This window comes from Pterocles gutturalis, unplaced genomic scaffold (assembly GCF_000699245.1).
Source record: "Pterocles gutturalis isolate BGI_N339 unplaced genomic scaffold, ASM69924v1 scaffold7690, whole genome shotgun sequence".
NCBI classification, from domain to species: domain Eukaryota; kingdom Metazoa; phylum Chordata; class Aves; order Pterocliformes; family Pteroclidae; genus Pterocles; species Pterocles gutturalis.
In genome coordinates this window covers 15381-30253 of record NW_010145730.1, presented here as the reverse complement: position 1 = coordinate 30253, position 14873 = coordinate 15381, and the positions used below count along the sequence as shown (strand labels likewise).

At 45.7% G+C, this 14873-nt stretch overlaps 1 protein-coding gene across 1 annotated transcript in view; it reads right to left on the bottom strand.

The window, feature by feature from the left end:
- The window catches only part of FLNB (filamin B, beta), a gene marked incomplete at its 5' end in the record, with an annotated part of 73729 nt that overhangs the window by 43480 nt on the left and 15376 nt on the right, over positions 1 to 14873 (bottom strand). Inside the window, 3 exons of the mRNA XM_010085471.1 lie at positions 2653 to 2804; positions 3685 to 3778; positions 4758 to 5006. Coding sequence (XP_010083773.1) covers positions 2653 to 2804; positions 3685 to 3778; positions 4758 to 5006 — 495 coding nt within the window. The remainder of the gene's footprint in view (positions 1 to 2652; positions 2805 to 3684; positions 3779 to 4757; positions 5007 to 14873) is intronic.

Genomic DNA, 14873 nt, shown 5'->3' with positions numbered 1-14873 from the left:
TTTATTATTCTTTGAAAGCTGCTCAAACTTTGCTGGAATGAACACTGCACAAATGGCACGCAGGAACCTCTCTAAGCCACAAAAATCCTGCAATTCAGTGCCACTTTCATTTACCTTTGAATCAGAGCTTCCTTATTCCCCAGCACAGGGCCTGCTGCAGCATGCATTTACCAGGGGGGTTTCATCATCTCCCTACGCTTCGCCCCAGGTCATGACACCTGTCATGGTGGTGTCAGACTGAGTGGGTGGAAGAACTTCCCAAAATTGCTGGTTCCAGACGAGCCCAAACATATCTACCCTTCCTTCCAAGGGAATTACTCTTCAGCTTATTCATAAAACCATGGGCACTGCTTCTCCATAGCACAATTAGTGGAAAGTGCAACGTCTGATAGATTATAAAGGAAGTGGTTGTGAACAACAGAATTCCTGAACCTGTTTATCTTCAGAAAACAATAACTTGAGAGCAATGCAAGGAAGATCATGTTTTTACTAGGAAATCTGAGCATTCTGATAAGGTGTTAACAATTGACATATTCATTCTTTCAAACTAAGCCCTAGATTATCATCTAGTTCAAACAGCTATAAATTCACTCTGCGTATCTTCAGTCCACCACACAAGCATTAGGATATGGTATTCAAGTTAAGTATTCCTCCTGCAAGCACAATGAGGAGGATTGCTTATCCTCAGAAGAAAGCTTCAGCCAGGACAGCATCAGTCACAGCACCTCTTTAGCCTACATTTAATCTTTTAGATTTTATTCTCTTCTCAGAGACCTCCTTCAGTTGGTAAATGAGAACTCATGGTACAGCAGTGATGATCTGCACAACTGGGTATGGCACCTCTGCGGGCTCACTTCACACCAGGTCTACACACAGCTGCCCGCGGAGTTAACCACCACTGTGTCCAGGGTGACACACTACAACTAAGTAATTCATAACTTCCCAACGTGAATCTTACTTTACATGGAAAAACAATAATAAAAAAAAGTTAAGACTGACAAACTTCACACACAACAACCACTTTCTTCTGGAAACACGAAGACCTGTTACTCATTTGTCCAAAAGACCCTGCCCAGTTTGGCAGGGAGCCCCTTGCTGCTGGAGTCACCTTTCAGTTCTGACATATGTTAACAGTCTGAATTGTCAATTATATTTAGTGACTCTGTTCTGCCAATTACCTTTGGGAAAACATCAGTCTTTCAAGAAGAGCCGCTCACCCTTTATAATTTCCATTACAATGGCTCCAGAGCACTGCATACACAGAAGTAGACAACAAAAGAATTCCAGGTTTTGAAAAAATAAGAACATGACTAAAGCCAGACTTGACAGATTGAGGCAGGCTGATCAGTCATTTACATAGTAAGTGCTGTATAGGCAGTCTATATATTTGGGATCTGATAAATGTGTCTATGTACCGTGGTTTGCTGTAGAAGACACCAACAAAGGGCAAACCCCAAGAGGGGTAAGTGGCTGATCAGTCATTTACATAGTAAGTGCTGTATAGGCAGTCTATATATTTGGGATCTGATAAATGTGTCTATGTACCGTGGTTTGCTGTGGAAGACACCAAAGGACAAACCCCAAGCGGGGTAAGTGCTAAACCCACTCCTGACTATGACGACTGCTCTTCAGTGCAGAGATAGCATCTGTGTCCATTCATTCCACTAGTTAAGTTTCAATGGAAAAATCAGGTTAAAAAAACCAAGAAAAACAGGGGGGAAAAAAAGGACATTTGTTTCTTTCCCTTACACTCTTGTACACCTACTGCTGAAATCCACTTATTCTAAAAAAAATCTCAAAGGACAACAGCCAGCCCCAGATCTTAAAAAAAAAGAGACGGAATGGAGAATAAAGAGTAATGCTGAAGTGATGTCTTGCTACACATCAAGCGCATTAAAGCTAAAAATCTGTTATTCATTTAGTTGTAATTGTATTTTAATCTACAGTATAACCACATCAGAAGTTACAGGAATTATCCATTTAAAAGTACGTTAAAAATACCAATGCCTATGTAGATCTACAGTTGCATAAACTGCTACGGACAAGTCCTTCCAATTAGCAAACACAGCCTCTGCAACAAAAGCTTGGCACTGATTAATGTTTGAAGGATTACCAACCCACCTTTGTGCATGTGCAAAGTATTGACACCTACTGACCAATTCAAATACCTTATTTAGAATTAGCCTGACCTAATACACATCTGCCACCAAGCCTGGGAAAATGGAGACTGGCACTACAGAGAGCTTGCTCCTAGATACACACAGATGTAAAGAGGTTTTTCCTCATTAAAGGAATTCATTTTCACCAGCAGCATTCACTGCTAGTTCAATGACCATCAGCAGCAATACTGCTAGCTTAAACTTCACACCAAGGTTGTTTCAACCTCGTATCATGCTACTTCTTCCAGCTGTAGACTGCAAGGCTGGGTTGCAAAACAGGTTCAGAGACCTGGGGAATTCACATGTTAGAACTAGGAGTGTCTTTTGGACTATATCCATGTATTTCTGAAACTAGGCACCACACCAAGAGTATACAAGTGAAACTTTTGAAGTCAGTTACAGCAGGTCTGGAGTTCAACATAAGCAAAAAACCCCATCCAGCTTTCTGAAGAGTTAAAATGCCCTGTGCAGCTTAAGCTGACCAAGTCCTTACCTCTGCCATAAGCCCTTGCTTTCTTTGGATTCAATTTGGGTTTTAAAGGAGCTCCTGGCTTGAGCTTGGCTTTAGGGAACTGGGACAGGTAAGTCATTACAGAGTGCTCATCAACATCAGGGTGGATAATTTCTTCAGGGGTAATAACCTGAAAGACAGCGCAATTAAGTATACTGTACCAGTGCTTGGTTACCGCATGTCAACACAGAAACAGAGCTGTAACACAGTCTTACATTTCAAAACTCCAGCATGTTAATGCAGTTTCTTACATTTATTTTCCCTTTGATACACAAAACATGATTTACTATCTCATGGCAAGAAAATCAAGAAGCTCATTAGGGTTCCAACGGGGGGCTTTTTGTGCCTTGATTATTAGGGGTTCCCAGGTAACTGACAAACTAAACAGTAGCAAGCCAAGACAATGGCAGCTATGTTCACCCTGAAAAGCAACACGGGGATAACTGAAACTGAAAGAATTAGTAATTCATAATCCCATGTGCTACAGCTCTGAACTGCAGTGTTTGTAAAGTGAAACTTGCGGCCAGTCTTCTCCTGCTCCCACGATACAAGCTGCTGCTCCAACAGCTTCAGAGACTTCAGCACTTTTGTCCAACCTTATCAGCATGAAAACAAACCAGTTTGCAAATATATTGTTCTCTGTTTGGAAGTCATCTTGGTAAGTGGTTTCCAAGGCCAGGGAGCTTTTCTTCTGTGGAATTCAATGCAGCAAAACAAACTCACTCCATGGGCTAACACTACATGTGGACTTTTTCACCTTCCCCACCTACATGCTGCAGCACCAGCTGTCTTCAGCAGTGATGCCAACACAGAATCTTACAACCAGAGCTCTGAAGTGTAATAGTGCGTTTCATCACAACGTGCCTTTTCTCAGACAATTTCACATGAGTAAACTGTAACTTCTGGAAGTGTCCGAGCAACTTCACCTGCTTTCCTCATTCTAAATTCAAGCTAGATGCCAGCACAAAGCTGGCGGCTGTGCTCCCCGCAGGCAGCCTGCACAGCCTTCCCTGCGGCACCCCCAGCCAGTCGTCTGCCTGCTGCATGGCTTCCCGAGCGTTGTCAACAGGTTTCTTTGGGTCCCAGCTCTCCCAGTCAGGGCACAGGCCTGCAAGCATGTTTCAGTCATTAGTTGTTAATCTGTAAAGGAGCTTCCCTAGCTGAAGAAATCAAGTACAAACTCCACAGCCACTTGCATTACACTGCTATACAGAGAACATTCAGAGCTTTGCAGAAGTAACCAAAACAAGACCAGCCCGTGCTGCTCACTGAAACGTGTCCGAGACAACCACCAGCACCACCACAGGCCCTGACGGCACAGGCAGTAACAGCCGGTTCAGAAAGACTCCCACCCCTCCTGCCTATCAACTAAAGATATACAGCTTTTCAGTTGGCCACACAACTGCACTGCCTTAAATTTAAGCTGGGCAAGACACCCTCCGAATTCAGGGTGAATACATCTCGCTATCCTTTGTGTCACTGGCCCTCCTGCAGCAAATTTAGAAAAGAAAATTTCAGTTGCTTGCCACAGCACCCCAGCTTGCACTAGATGAACACCAGCAATTGCACTAGGAAGGCTGTTTTACAAGAAGGTGAGGAAACTGGGCTGTTTTCACACTTCATCACATTACTCGCCTCACAGAGCACAGCCTTAGCTTGCTAAACACTGAAGTTGTAGGTAGTGTGCAGCTTCTGGCTGCTCTGTGCTCCCTCTGCAATCCTATTTCAGGAGAACGCATGAAGCCTCCCGCTGCGCCCTGAAGTTGAAAGGTTGTTGGCACTCGCTGTGGGAACAAGCCTTTCTAGCACTTAGGAGCCAGCATTTGCGCCTTTGTCCCTTGCACCCAATACAAAGCTTAGACATGGCGCCTCCAATAACGCAACCACACATTCTGCTTTAGGCCAGTATTTCTCTTGGCCAAGTTGTTTACAACTTACTGCTTCCCACAGTCGGACTTTTTGGACTCAGGTTTTCTTGAAAGCCTCATTCCTGTCTCCAGCCCAGCAGTGAAAACCTCCTCCCATAGGAACAGCAGAACGAGGACAGCAAGCAAGGGAAACACTGACTGTCAGAGCGAAGGACTTACCTGGAGCACAGCTGTCAACAAGAGCCCCCAGTGCTTTGCCATCCTGCCAGTTTTGATTGAAGTTTGTGATTGGCAAGTAAGGAATTTTGTTCTGGATCCAGCCCAACAGCCTCTGCTTAGGGGTCTGCTTCTTTGCATCATCATCACCTTCATCCTCCCACACTGGCATGGAAATGGAGTAGTGGAGGATAAGGGTCCATATCAGGCCAAGGATCAACTTCAAGTTTCCATCAACTATAGCTTTACTATCTGGAAGACAAAAGACATACACCTGATTATTTCCCCCCCTAAAGGACAGAGGTATGCTTTTAAAATACTGTGCCTGCACTCATGACCCGGTAATCAAAGACAAGAGAAGCGACCCAGGTCACTGCAGGCACTTGCTCAGGCAGAGACACCATTCTTTGTGCCCAGCATTAGATGACAGGAAAGAGAAGAGTCCAAGGACTCAGTGCTCTCCAGTGGTCTTGAGAGCTCAGTGCCCTCCAAGGGTGGTGTGATTTGCCCTTGAAGCTTTACAACATTAAACTGCCAACTCTAAGCTTAAGATCTCTGGTATTTTGCATTTGGATGGTAAATGCCACCTGGTATTTTTAATAGTGTTTGTCTCTTACAAAAGAGGTCAAACAGCATGTGATGGAGTTCACAAGAGCAGCATCCCAACAAGGATGAAATACCACAGGGCATACCTAAAGCCAACATTTAGGAAACTGCATTTACATACAGAAAGATGCCTCCCTACACACAGCAATAGTTTGCATTAAAAATAGTAGCAAAAAAAAAAAGCTATATGATAAAAGTCCAGCAAAGCCAGAGTTTGGAATTAGAGCAAAGTCTGGATATATCACAACCTGGGTACAAACAGCAAAGCAGGAGCGGAAGACCCAGCAGGGATCCTTTGCACCATCACACTCCCGCCTGTGCAAAAAGTCATCCCTTCACACTACAAATTGAGAGTTACAAGAAAAGAAAAGGAAGAGCCAGCTCTGGCAAAACCATGTCACGCTCCAGCCTAGGAAAAGTCTGTCACGACAGCGGCCATGCCACAGCTCTACTTAAAGCACATCATGCATCTGAGTTTAAGGCTGCTGGGCATCAAGACCAGATTGTTGTACAAAGTTGCCTGAAGGGGCAGGATATTTTTCTGCACCAGTTTGGCCTTATGAAGTGATGTCTAGTTTTGTGAATACTCTTGCAATTTACTTTGGTTTTAGTGAGTCACAGGTCAGATGGACTTGGTAGTTGCTACTCACGTTGCATTATAGTTGTAAGAGCTCCAGTTTGACCAAGCTCAACCAAACTAGGGCTGTTCTGCAATGTTATGGCATGTCCTCAGCCTGACTGATCTCTCCATTCACAGCAACACCTTACAGCAGGGTGTTTTTCTGTTCTTTCTTCCATTACAATGAAAACTACTAAGGAAACCCCTTTTTAGCCAACAGAAGTTACAACTGACATGGAAGCTCCTGTCTGCTCTCCAGCTCTCAGAGTAGATGCTGGAGTAAATACAGCTACAGCAGTATAAACTCACCTTCATGACACTGAAATAACTGTAAAGGATCTTAAAGAGTCCTAGCTAGCAAAGGAAAAGTGTTCAGTCCTTTGATAGCCTTCTCCAGTTCAAATTCAGAGTATTTACAGGCAGCATCCTCCAAGCCAAGCCTCACCATGCCCAACATCCACCAGGCATGCCTTACTCATTCCTTTTCAGCTAAAGAGACCACAGCAGCAACCCAATACATCTTATCAATACAAAAGATCTCCTTTCAAAAAAATGAGTGATTATACAGAACAGCAACCAAGAACAGTAAGTACCAGGGTGTTCCCTTTAATCCAATGCTCAGGCAAAGTAGTTAATATTTACATGGTTTCACAATAGGGCGGTATGTCCTGAACAGATAATACTGTAACTTCAGACCTTGAATGGTGTTTGGCCTTTCTGGATAGTTAATGTCTGGTTTCTACTCAGATTTTATTTGTATTGGATTTTTTTTAACCGTAGTTTTGACTAATCTTACAGGATTATGATAAGTGTCTGCCACTTGACTGTTTTCAAGCTGATTTCACATCCAGTCTGAGATATACAGTAGATAGCTATGACGTGATTAAGCCCCGTTGGGTTTTAATTACAGGTTCCAAGGTAAAAGTCTGCATCATGTAAGTAGCATGTCTCCCAGCAACAACTAAACAGACAGTCCCTGCTGTTACCCATTTCCCCCCCTCCTTCCAGTTGAGCTGCAAACTGGTCAGTGGAGGGAAGATGCTTCCTTACAACTTATTAGGGAAAGCCTTCTTGAAAGAAGTTGTATCAGAGCAGAAGGAAGAGCTCCATTCTACAACAGAGAAACCCAAAGCCCTGCTGGCAGGCTCACCTGCTGGTGCCCAAGCCCTGAAAACTGGAATTAAGGGGTGCGGTATGCAAAAACCAGACCATGAGTGTGAGCCCCCACCGCCCGTGCCTGCAGCCCCTCCCTCCCACACCCCAGGACCACCCACTCACACCACTGTGCTCAGCCAGTGCACCCCTGCACCAGAAACACCTCCAAGCTTCAGTTTCAGAGTTATACTGACATTGGCATTTTTACTAGAGGGGACGCAGTGATGATTTAGTATGCTACAAGTAAACTCGTTTCAGAAACCCATCCAGCTTTCCACAGAGGAAAGCCAGTGGCACAGAGTCACCTCGAGCACACCGCTACACGCACATTACTCGAGATAAAGAATGGCCCATTCCATATTTACAGCACATAAATAATGTCTATATGTGGTTACTGCAGCAACTAGCTGCACGCTCAGAGCCTCCTCACCCCATCACCACCTCTGAGGGCATGGCTGGGCAGTGGTCCCTGACCTGGGGAAAAAGAGCCCATGCACAAGACAGCTTCTTACTGAGAGCAAGAATGTCCCATCTCATCAGCCCCATCCAAAGAGGCCAGGCGCAGGGTCACTGCCCTGATGACAGGAAAAGGTCACTGCAGGAATGGGACGGCTCTTCCTCCCTGGGGCTGGTGCCATCCCCGCGACTGCACTTTGTTAGCAAAGTTCGCAAGCTCTTACAGCCTCCTGGCTTCCTGACCAGCATAGGGATCTCATGATGTAATTTTTTCCAAGCCTGCTTGTAAGAAGGGCTTGTCTGCTTTCATTTGGGGTAGGGAAGAGGGAGGGAGAAGAACTCTTGGGCAGGTCAGGAGACCTTCCCAGCACCCAGCAGAGCCACCCGCACATCCTTCCCCCAGGCATCCCTCTCCCAGCCACAGGATCCCACCAGCAGCTCAGCCCCAGCTCACAATCTCGATCGCAATACAAAAGGACCCTCCACATTCAAGAAGAGACCAGAGTCCAAATCAAAGCAGGCTTGGTTTCCAAGCACTGGTGCAAAGTTCGGCTCCACCTGAGCATTCACCCTCTCCAGGAAAGCCTCTGCTTTAGTACTGCCTTTTTAATTGACTAAAACCATTCCATGCATTCTCCTTGAGGTCTCTCAGGCACTAAGATGCAAGCAGCACCCAGGAAGACCAATATCCCTTAACAGGTCCTGCACAAGGAGCACAGAGCTGGCCCAGAGAACCCTGGAACCCTCTCAGTACAACCAAATTTGCAGGCATCCCCCACCATCTCTGACTGCCAGTGTAATACTGACAGGGTTCTGGAACAGCGGAAAAAAAAATGTGTTTCCAATGACACTCAAGCACCAACAACGATTACTGCAGGCACTGCCATGTACCCCAGCTCAGCCAGCTTCCCACTGGATTCCCCCCATTCCCTGGTCTGCTTCAAGACACTTTTTCTGTCCATCCCAGACTGGAAAACAGATTATATGAACAGCAGATCTTGCAACACGGCTTTCCTACTAGGAAAATTACTTTTAGGCATACTTACTACTCACACAATCTATACTTTGTGGCTTTACAGAGTCTTTCAAGCCACGTTTCTCAATGGTTCCTCTGGAGCTCATAGTAAATTTACAACACAGAGATGCACACTTGTGGTCTGTGCTTCAGAAACACAGTGCAACAGCCTGGCCCCTCAAGGACGCATCTCCACCATCAGCAGTGTTTGGCTTTCAGCTCCAATGGGTTCAATAGATAGGAACAAATTGTCTGCTTTCAGTTGAAACAGAGTGTGTGTTTACTCCATGGCACCAAGCAAGTTTCTGCAGATGAGAGGAGCCCTCTCCATGCAGGCGACAGCCACCAATCCCCACCCTGCTGCAGCTCAGAAGAAGCGACCTGTCACATCTCATCCGCAAAGATAATTTAGCAGGGCTGAAGAAATTCTTTACAGCACCATTGCAGACAGCTTTAATGTAACTTTTTTTGAGAAACTAGGTCATCTGCATAATTTGCTTTATTCACATTACAACACCTACATTAACATCTGCAAGATGCACTTAGATGCATGCCAGAGCCCACTCACTCCCTGCTACACTGTGGGTAGGAGATGCCCACTTTGGAGATCAAAGTTCCCATAGAGCTGAGTCACACCACTGCCCCGGCAGCAGGGCAGGATACCTGCTGACGGCCATTTGACTTGTACTTTCAAAGACCACGTTTTTGTGAGGAGCTGAGGCATCAAGCAGGAATCCATGGCTGGAGGGCCACAGGACTTCTCACCTGCCCCCAGACCTGTACTTGGGAGGACTTCAGCTCAGCTGGTAACACAGACAACCAGCTTTAGAGGTATCAACTAGAAAAGCCAAAGGATAAGGGGTTTACTGTGGGGTTTTTTCCTGTTTTTTTTCTTTTTCATTAAAATTAAGAATTTTTGGGCTGTTACGTGCAACTCAGCTGTTGACTCCAAATTTTTGAACGCTGTTAGGTGACCACTTTCAGACAGTCTGCAAGTTATCATGGTTAGACACATGGTCCTGAACCAGCAAGAAGCAGAAAAAGCAGAAACACTCAAGTTTGGATTTAACAAGAACCTTCATCCCACCTACACTATTCAACATGTACTTTAACTGCAGTTACCCTAACTTGGTTTCCTCCTCTAAAAGTACCTGATGGCAATCCAGTGTCAACAAAACAGCAGCTGCCACGAAGCAAGACACAGCCCTCGCTGAGCTGTGCACAGAAGGAGCCGGGACAGGCTGCAGCCAGCCCGCTGCCGAGAGCTCCTGGCGTCGGGACGCAGCTCGACAGGACCTGCACACTGACTGCTGGGGAAAACCTGCCAGCAAGACTTAAGCTGTTCTGCAGAATCAACATCAGCACTGAACAAGCAAGCACTCACTCTTCTGTAAAAAAAAAAAAGCCTATATATAGCCTACAACATTAAGTTTTATGTAGGAGCATCCTGCTTCTTAGTCCACTATTAGGATTTAAGTGGCTGCCTGGTAGGGTGAAGAGGAAAACAGACTGAACCAGAGCTCGTTTGCTTCCCCCATCACACCTCAGAGTCTAGATTGTAATTCTTAGCCTTTTATTATCCCATTAACTAAGTGGCAACTGGCCCAAAAAAAAAGGATTATGGCAATTCCATAGGCCAGCAGTACACACCACCATTCTCAGTCTTGAAAAAGAACCAAGTTTTAACTGCTCAAGCTGATTTATAATTGTTGCTCTACAGTAAATATTAATATGATATGTTACACTTGGACTGTTAATGTCACATTCCTTAAAGCACAAAGAAAGACATTAAAGTGCCTAGCCCTCAGCCAGCAGCATGACTAGCCTGAGCCAGCACTGTGACCATCTTGAGACAAACATGTGCCATTTTCACAGCTTGGGCCACAAAAATCTTCCCACCTCACCCTACCAATGGAAAAGCAACAATGCTGCAGAGCTTGGTCCTCTGTATCTGTGTATCTGACCCCAGAGCAAGTGCCAGAACTGAAATCTGGCACTGATTCAAAGCCTGCAAATTCATCTACACCAGCAGAAATCCCCAAACTCTACCTGGAGGGTTATGCCACAGCCAGCAGGATGGTCAGACCTCTCACTTGGCATTGGCTCTTTAAACTGAGCTGTCTTAGGGCCCTTAAGTCACAATATCCATGACTAAGTAAATTCAGCATCTTTTGCCTTTAACTTAAGCACCTAGGGCATGTTAGAATTTAGTTTCAGGCATCTTCAGAGCTGTAAGAACATTTATTAGCCTTACAATGCAGCATCACTTGATTTTAAGAGCTGGTGCTGCAAGAGAAATTCCTGACCTTGTGCATCTCTCAGAACAGCTTTACTTGTCCTTCTTGGGTTTTTTCTCAGCCCAGTGTACACCCTTTATTTCAGCCAGCTCTGTACTGGAAGCAACACTGTTTCCAGAGGAGAAAAAAAGTAAAAATAACATCTTGCAGACTGGGAGTCCCCTAACTCCTCTGCTCAAAAGGGTTTCTGAGTTGCAACATGAAAAATTCCAATCAGATTTTTAAGGGAAAAAATGAAAAAGTCTTCTCTGTGAGGGCACAGAAGCCCATGTTGTCCATAAGGTCTCCATCCTCTGAGACGCTCAAACTCAACTGGACACACAGCCATGAGAAAGCTCATGGAAGTCAGGTCCGCTCCAAGTACATGGCTGGGACTATACGACCCTCATTAGGTCTCTTCAAAACTAAATCATTCTACAATACAAAAAACCCAGTGCTACAGACAAGTTTGTGACTAGTATCTTTTGCTCATGTTAAAGTCCGCTTTGCATTCAGATTAAGCACAAGTACTACCCAAACTGCAGCAACGCTCCTTGAACCCTGCCCTACAGCAGGGCTGCAAGTCATTCTCTGTTGGACAATTAGTGGAAACAAGATAAGCTACTGCAGCAGACAGCTTCCTTACTAAATTGAGCTAGCAATACAGACCGTGTGAAGGCTTGTGAAACAAATGAAGGACCAAAAAAGCAAGTGTTGAGTAGTGATTTTTTTTTTTTTTTTAACAGTTTCATGGGTGAGGCTGCAGTCAACACAGCTTTTTCACAGTCTGGGCAGTCATCTCAGAAGTTTTGCTGCTGATCTTCACACGTTGAAGTTCTACCACAGCCAGCACTTATCTTTGCATCCAGCTTCTCTAAAAAGTAGTCACTGTCTTCAATCCTATTGTTTTCCTCATTTAAAGTTTTGTTTTAGGCATTACATATTTTATGCACAAATACAGGCTGGGTGGAGAATGGACTGAGCAGCTTTAAGGAGAAGGACCTGGGGACGTTGGTTGATGAGAAGTTCAGCGTGACCTAGCGATGTACGCTTGCAGCCCAGAAAGCCAACTGTATCCTGGGCTGCATCACAAGAACTGTGACCAGCAGGTCAAGGGAGAGGACTCTCCCCCTCTACTCTGCTTTTGTGAGACCCCACCTGGAGTACTGCATCCAGCTCTGGGCCCCCCAACATAAGAAGGACATGGAACAGGTCCAGAGGAGAGCCATGAAGATGATCAGAGGGCTGGAGCACCTCCTGTACAAGGACAAAGGACAGGCTGAGAGTTGGGTTTGTTCAGTCTGGAAAAGAGAAGGCTCCAGGGGGACCTTAGAGCAGCCTTCCAGCACTGAAAGGGGGCTACAGGAGAGATGGGGAGGGACTCTTGATCAGGGAGTGCAGTGATAGGACAACAGGTAACAGTTTTAAGCTGAAAGAGGACAGATTTAGATTAGATTTCTTCCTGTGAGGGCGGTGAGGCAGTGGCACAGGTTGCCCAGAGAAGCTGTGGCTGCCCCATCCCTGGAGGGGTTCAAGGCCAGGCTGGATGAGGCTTTGAGCAACCTGGGCTAGTGGGAGGTGTCCCTGCCCATGGCAGGGGGTTGGAACAAGATGAGCTTTAAGGCCCCTTCCAACCCAAACCATTCTACAATTATACGAAGGGTAAACCCAAAATGCATGGTCCTTAATACAAAACAAGAGAACAGACTCAACAACAGCCCTTACTCCATACTTCCAGACACGAAAGGAACTTTGAATAGCACAAAGTTCATCTCAGTTATGGATCATCTATGCATAGACTGGAGGAATTTTATATGCTGGTGTCTTGAAGTCTGAGTACTTCACCTCTAATTATTCTCACCTATTGTTAAATAGCTATAGCAACTGGTGGACAGAAAAATTAAGCATTTATTAGGGCTTAATCTTCTGTAACAGTGGAAACACCGCATTGAATCGAGCTCTTGCAAAGCCCCACTCAGCAATGCATGCATGTCAAACAGAAGTATGCAGATGAGATGGAGCTGAGCAAGCTGCCTAAGGAAATTCTTTGCTGAGGCATACAGTATGTGTTCACAGGCTTACTGTGCCTGCTAAAGACATTAGCGACATCCTCTGCAGGGATAATATGTCTTTAAATCAATTACACAGGTTCCTCTGTGCTTTGCAAACATACTGCAACCATTTCCTCCAGCAACCCTAAAGCCCAGGTCCACCTCACAGCTTCTAGGGACTGGTCACACACACAGCCTGTCGCCTGCCCGCGTGCAGCTGGCTCACCCGCGAAAGCACTGGCCATGCCCATTGCACCGAGCTGGCACCGAGGCAGCTGAACGCCAGCCAGTTTCCTGGATTCCTAGCTGTGACCTGCTAGCCTCTAACAGCAACATACTCCAGCCCCATTGCACCTCTGCCTCTTGGTAGTGTTTGCAGTCGGTGCTGCGACCCATAGGAGAGCTGTTCCTCGGCATCCAGCTCAAACACCAGCAGGCTTCCAGCTCATGCGCTCCCAGCTGAGCTCCTGCACCCTGCCCAGACACAGCCCTGCCAGCTTCACTAACAAGCCTCAGGGCATTCGTTACCTGAGGAAGTGCATCTTCAGGAAGTGTAAGTGATACACCCCATACACAGCAGATCCAGTAAGCTTTTTACAAGGTGAGTTTTCAGAGAATGAATGCTATTTCACTGGAAGGTTGTGAGAACAGTAACCGAATGCCCATCTGGATCTGGGCACAGGTAAGAAGATGGAAAAAAAAAAAAGTGTTGTGGGTTTCATTTTTGGGGGGGGGGGGGGTGTTTCTTTGTTTTGGGTTTTTTTTTCTTCTGCAAAGTGATGGAAACCATTTTCCTCTATGCTTACCAGGGTGTCTGGTTATTAAAAAAAAAAATTTCCTTTGTGAGACCCATCTTAGGATTTGACAGATTAAACGTTACAGTTCAGAGGTTTTCAATAGTTTTTACTTTAACTGGATTTGAAACCATTCAGGTTGGAGAACTTCAGGCCACTATTGCATCCACCACCCTGTACTGTCTACTGGTCCACACTGGGGCTCTGGAAAGGATCTCTCAGGAGGTGGAACAAGCAACTGTAAAACTGAGCTCAAATCCAGTCCTTTCAATGTAGTTTTGGCAAGAAAAAAAAGTCAGAGACTTTTAATACAGAAAAGAATCAAACAAGTGGAGCTCACAGGAGTGAAATACAGATTAAAATAACTCTGCCCAACTTCTTAATCAGTACCCAGAGACCATTTAAATCTCACATCCAGAAGAGAAAGGCATAACATGAAGTAAATTTAAGCCAGCAGCATAACAGCAACCAACTCAGCTTCTCCAAGAGAAACTGAAAACACCCAAGGGGGCCAAAGGAGAAGTCAGGAATTTCAAAATTAAGAATTGTTAGGGTAGGTGGGGAAAAGAGTCAAACTGTGGGTGGCTTATGATCAAATTCCTTAATACTTTCAGTCTGGATACACCTAGGGTTTCTGTTGCCTTAAGAGCCATATAACAAGTTATGGATACGAGAAGGTGAAATGTTGATCTTATATTCAGGAAAAGCCACAGGCAGGAGGCGTTTGTTCACGCACACCCAACTCCAGCTGCGAGGGCCCCTGGGGAGCATCTCCACCAGGAGGGCTCCACACTGCCTGCCTGCTGCTGGGACGGGATTACCAGCAAGTGAGGACACAACACAAGAAGAGCTGCCATTCACACCAGCTATTTCAGACACAGTTGCTCACTGCCAAGCAGATCCCAGCTCCCAGATGCAGGACCATGGTGCAGACACCCAGCTGAGCCGCGTACAGGAATGCTGCGCTGATTATTTGAGAGCCTTTTCACAGAGGAGAAAAAAAAAGTCTGAATGTTGAGCCTTTGTACAGCAGCAAGTTTCCATGAGTGCTGCTTTGTTCGCAGCGAACGAGCCCCTCAGCATCTCTGTGGGGCAGCCTGCCAGCGTGCCACCGCCACGCTCTGACCCCGAAACCCCGGCTTGGCTC